Source organism: Xenopus tropicalis, chromosome 5 (assembly GCF_000004195.4).
Source record: "Xenopus tropicalis strain Nigerian chromosome 5, UCB_Xtro_10.0, whole genome shotgun sequence".
In the NCBI taxonomy this organism is placed as follows: Eukaryota; Metazoa; Chordata; class Amphibia; order Anura; family Pipidae; genus Xenopus; species Xenopus tropicalis.
The window spans coordinates 26,723,523-26,729,522 of NC_030681.2; the positions used below are offsets into that span (position 1 = coordinate 26,723,523).

Consider the following 6,000-nt stretch of genomic DNA (forward strand, 5'->3'; position numbering starts at 1 on the left):
CTTCTGTTTGGCACTGAAATGTTACAAAATGCAGAGCCAACACTGAGTCAGCGCATTCTCTGCTTTTATATAATTATAGGGGATGAGTGTATGTGTAATTGCAGCTCTAATTGTCCAAGCGAAAAGTCTTAAATCTCAGCCATTATGCTTCAGTGATTCCTGCATAGAGAAGCTAAACAGTATCTGCTTATAGATTTCTCTACTATCCATATCAGGGTTCAATATTATAATATAGGCCTTTACTACAGTATTAATTAGTATATTGTAGAAATAGATACAGAGAATATCAACTTAGTTTCCCACTCATGCAAGATTTATATGATTATTTTGCTGCAGATTGACTGATTTCCGTCCCAATGACATGTGCTAGTGACATCATTTAGTGCCAACTGTCCAACTTTTTACAAGCAGATGGTGGATTATCAGAAAAGTGAAATGTTCTTTTCCTGGATTATCTTTAATGTCTGTGGCGCACAAGCTGGCTGAAGGCCATAAAAATATCTTGGAAGGCCCAATGACTTCCAGTTAGGCAGTCCTGACTCAATGGACATCTTCAGATGTGTGGCATTAGTGCAGGGTATCTTTAAAATGTATGGCAAGCATTCATATGATTGCTGTTTTTCTTTGGCCCATGGCAAATGGAACATCCTACTGAAAACACATACTCACACTAATGTTCAATTTATCGAACTTCCTGGAAAAATAGCTGGAAAAATGCATTTTTGCATTTTAATCACATTTTATAGTTAAACTGTAACAGAATATTCAAGAAACCAAGTCCTAGCTGCTGCTTATTGCGTCCAAACCATCCATAGCCAAAGGCTACAAATATGTGTTCTTTCAATAGCATTTCTATCATGTATCTTGCAAAGCCTAGTAAAACATTTAATTATCTTGCTGTTTTTCAACCCTTGCTAAATGCTAATCCCTCTCCCTCCCAGGCTAACAGCTGATTTAATCCCACTCCCTCCTTTTTTTCCAGAGTAACAAATGATGCTAGAGAAACAGAAATGGATGAGAACCTTGAGCAAGTCAGTGGCATTATTGGAAATCTTCGTCATATGGCACTTGATATGGGCAATGAGATTGACACACAAAATCGCCAGATTGACAGGATCATGGAGAAGGTACTGTAGATTAATGGGTTTTTGGAATCATATTCTAAATCACTGGTTTCTTAAACTATCTTTATTACTAAACTAAATATTTTCAGTATGTTAAATGCATTTAACCCAGTAGGACCTCAACTTGTGTGTCAATGGTACACAGTTTGGAAAAGGGGACATGGTCTTTCCCCCCAAAAATGTTAATATCTGGGAACTAGGGATGCACTGAATCCACTATTTTTGACATTGTGAAAGATTTGCAAATTAAGCTACAAAAGATTGAAAGAGAACCACGCAAGCAGCATTTGGTAAATAATTTTCAACTTCCATGACAAAAGTCACATGATTTTAAGGATTTAGATTCAGTTCAGCCAGGGATTTTGGATTTGGTCAAATTCAAATCCTGCTGAAGAAGGTTGAATCCTAGATTCGTTGCATTCCTACTGGGAACACACACACAGGATTAGTCCAAGGGATGACTTTTTACTCTGGCCATACATGTCCAACATTGGTCACAGTTTGGCTTGGTCAGGGACCCTTGTTACAGATTATTCTGCCATCCTTTCAAATCACAGAAGTAATCTGCCATTGCCCCATATTGTCAAGTGTATTATGCATTACCAGATAAGCAAGAGAATCCCCAGCTCCACTTTCTGCAGTTTCAGTTGGTCTGCTGTTGGATAGTCAAAAGAGAACGAAAGCTGTTCTTGAAAGGTTCCTGATCCTGAACCGAACCAACTTGCCCCCAATACTTCCATGTTCTTCTTACCTGTTGAGAAGAAGCAAAGTAGTGCCATCTTTGCAGTCTTAACAAGTGGTCATCTCTTACAGCAGAAGATTAAGCAGAGCAAGATGGAGCCCATCAACTGCGCTACTCAGCTTCTTCTCAACATTTAAGGAGAATGGGGCAGTAACAAGTGGGCAAGCTGGGGTGGTTCAGGAGGGCTCTCAAGAAGCACTAATGTTCATGTTAGGCTTTTGTATCTATAATAAGAGCATTCTAGAACAATTTCACAGTTACATTACAATGAACAATATGGACCTTCTAATAAACGTTGAACAGATACTGATCTAAAGAAGATAAGATGCTGTTCTTGTCCTTTGCCTGTTGTAATATTAATAGAATTCTAGATTTATAGGATTTGTATAAATCTAACTTGTTCTTTGTCTCTCCCCAGGCTGATTCCAACAAAGCCAGGATTGATGAGGCCAATAAGCATGCCACAAAGATGCTGGGCAGTGGTTAGATCCAGCGGTGGGGCTCCTGTCTCCCGATACTGTCCCACAAGACAGTACATTCATGCTTTTACCATGGTATTTACCTACTAGGTTCGCACACATGCACATATCAGCCTCCCTTGTAAATGTTGTCCTGTGTAGTATGTCAGCTTTCCAAAAAGAAAAATATATACTTGTAATTATTTCTTTTCTAGATATCTTCCTTTCCAAAGGTTGTATATAGTGAAATAGCTCACTATGCCATTCGTTTTCATTTGTTCGTTTCATTTTTTAACGTTTTTTTTTTTAATGATTTTCGCTGAATGACAACAATGTAGGAATGTTAAACGTGCTGTTTACCTTGAACTTCACAGTATTGTTCTTGTAAAATTGTGACATTCCAGAGAGCTACTGCCATTCTTTCGTTTTTTTCCTTCTCTATGTCATGATAACTAAGCTGTCGAACTTGCTGTCCTCGGTTCTTCCTCGCAAACATCCGTTGTTATAATTTCATGATTAGAACGTGGAACTATATAACTATATTAAGCATTGCACTACCAGTGATGTGAGTTATGCATTGATGCATGAAAACAAATAGACATTTAGATGCCAAAATAAGAAGACCTTACACTGGCAGTAGCACATCAACTAAAAAGCATGCTGAGTATTTGGACACTGTTGGGACTATGTTAAACCAGCAAGTTTGCTGTAGTGCCACTTTTCTGTCAATATATCGATATATTTGAACATAATCATGCTTTTTTAATTTATTTTTTTTTGTTCGTTGGTTTGTTTCAAAGGGCAGACTTGGCACACACCTCTAGCAAAAATATATATAAAGCTTTTTTTGTTTTGTTTTTTTTGTTTTTTTGCTGGTAATATATAAAAAATAAAAAAATAAAAAACACAAGTTTTAAGGTTGTAATATAGGGTTTGGATACTGTTTTTGAGGATCCTCTTTTGGAGGAGATGACTACAATCTAAATGGTACAATGACATGTAATTTTTATAAAGACTGAGTCGTTAGCCTCTTAAATCCCCACGTGGTTTATTTTATGTACTGTTCTCTGTCGCTTACCTAGAGCTATGCACACCAAAATCGCTGAGATGTTTAAGTAGATTATAAATTAAGACAATATCTTAAATGACTGAAATCTAGATCCAACTGTGATATCAATATCATTGCAGCATGTACTATTAAATTCCTTATGTCTCCTGTCAGTTTGTGAAGTGATTGACATTTTGTAGCTAGTTTAAAACAATTAAAAAAATATAAATCTGGCCGGCTGTGTGCGTATGTTTTTCTTTTTCTCTTGGACGTGCCTCATTATTTTCCACCTACGTGTGAAGCTGCTCTATTCTTTTCCTGCCTCCCCGCCATCGAAGCTAACAGATTGTTATGTACAATACACACTGTAGCAGAACAAAAACGTTTCCCCTTTGCTTGCTAATTAATGTGACAGGTGACTTTGTGGAGGAGCGAGGTTCACTCATTAGCACGTAATTTGCTTAGTACAATAAATGATCCAGTTTGGGAACAAGGCAAGCTGTGCTTCTGTGCACATTTCTATGTATCTGACTTTGCCTGGGTCACAAATAATAAACAGACAATGAAATACCTTTATTGGCATTAAACAAAGCCTCCAGAAAATCACAGCATACTGTATTTTGCCTCTCTCCTAATTTGTATTTGTAGGAATCAAATACTTCTGAATACTTAATTGTCTTCCCCCGTGACCCCTATTGTGTTATTCTGCCGGTGTATATAGCTATAGCTTCTGTATAATACCAGTGACTGATGGATAAATAGTTATTGAATTTTTTCCAATAACTTTTTTGCTTGTTAACCTTAAATACATGGCACATTATGAACTGTGCTCCTACTACTTCAAATAAAGCTGTTTGGTCATGGGCAATAAGGTCATATTAGCACGCTGCCCACAGTTCATGTGTGCACCATCTATGCCAGTGATCCCCAACCAGTGGCTCAGAAGCAACATGTTGCTCCCCAACCCCTTGGATGTTGCTCCCAGAGGCCTCAAAACAGCTGCTTATTTTTAGATTGCTGGCTTGGTGGCAAGACTTGGTTGCATAAAAAACAGGTGTACTGCCAAACAGCCTCCTGTAGTCTTCCGGTCCACATAGAGACTACCAAAAAGCCAATCATAACCCTTATTTGGTTTCCCCGGGAACATTTTTCATGTTTGTGTTGCTCCCCAACCCTTTTTAAATTTGAATGTGGCTCACGGGTCAAAAAGATTGGGGATCCCTGATCTATGCTATGCTACAGATTGCTGGGACATGTGTGAAACAGGAGATCAAGTTGTTCAATAAACTACAAACACTTGTGTATCAGCGGCAGATAAACATTGCTGCAGTCCATTTCTATTTATTGGCCCACAAACAGATCTTGCACACACAAAAGTTTTGGCTGGGGAACCTTGTTGTTTCTGTAAAGAAGTATTTCTGTGTGTTACTTTCCCTTTATGCAATAAAAGGGACTAAAGGTGGCCATACACGGGCCGACTATAGCTGCCGATATCGGTCCCTTGGACCAATTCGGCAGCTAATCGGCCTGTGTATGGGGAGAGCAGATCGGCCTGGCCGACCGATATCTGGCCTGAAATTGGCCAGATCTCGATCGGCCAGGTTAGAAAATCTGGTCGGATCGGGGACCGCATCGGCTCGTTGATGCGGTCCCCGATCCGACTGCCCCATAGCCGCCCACATAATCCGATCGTCTGGCCCCAGGGCCAAACGATCAGATTATAATTTTTTTTACCTAAATGGTCCCGATATCGCCCACCCGTAGGTGGGGATATCGGGGGAAGATCCGCTCGCTTGGCGACATCGCCAAGCGAGTGGATCTGCTCGTGTATGGCCACCTTACGTTTGCCCAGTTGCAGTAATCTATATAAGATTAGATAAAATGTTTGCTTTTAAACAGGTGACCAGTACATTCTACCTGCTGATTGGTTGCTATCAGTTATTGCTCCTGGGCAAACTTAGTGCCTTTTATTCCATAACCCCTTTAGGTTTTAGGGCTCTGGCACAAGGGAAGATTAGTCGCCCGCGACAAAACTCCCTGTTCGCGGGCGACTAATCTCCCCGGATTGCCGTCCCACCGGCGAAAATGTAAATCGCCGGTGGGAGGAAACTTGCGTGAAATCGCGCCGCCGCGATTTACATTTACATTTTCGCCGGTGGGATGGCATTTTGGGGAGATTAGTCGCCCGAGACACAGGAGACTTGTCGCAGGCGACTAATTTCCCCGTGTGCCAGAGCCTTAGAGTCTTATATTCTCCAGCTTCATGTTCAGGCCCTTAGTTCTATCCGTGTTCTTCTGACAAATAACTCTCCCCTCCACAACCCTTATTTCCACTGATGTATATGAATGTTTCTAGTATATCCACTTCACCTCACTTCTAAGCTGTACATATTAAGGTGTAAGAGCCTTGCTGATATTCTTTGTTATTTAGACCATAAATCATCTTAGTTGCCTATGATATTAATACCTTTCTGTAGGCTGGCCTCCAACACTAATTAAAATGTTCAAGGTGAAGTCTCTTTTATACAGGGCCGTGTAATCTCCTTCTTTTTATTACTATCACATGTGACATCATTAGTAAATAGATTAAATAGAACAGGACCTGGCACAGAGCCCTTAGGAACACCA

At 39.9% G+C, this 6,000-nt stretch overlaps 1 protein-coding gene across 2 annotated transcripts in view; it reads left to right on the forward strand.

Annotated features, from left to right (window-relative positions):
* snap25 (synaptosome associated protein 25kDa) overlaps positions 1-3,606 on the forward strand; it is a 56,821-nt gene extending 53,215 nt beyond the window's left edge. The window contains exons 7-8 of one of the 2 annotated variants that reach the window (XM_031901706.1): positions 983-1,127; positions 2,285-3,606. In XM_031901706.1, the coding sequence (XP_031757566.1) occupies positions 983-1,127; positions 2,285-2,353 (214 nt within the window). In that variant the 3' untranslated portion in view covers positions 2,354-3,606. 2 annotated transcript variants of the gene reach the window in all.
* Positions 3,607-6,000: the final 2,394 nt, after the last annotated feature.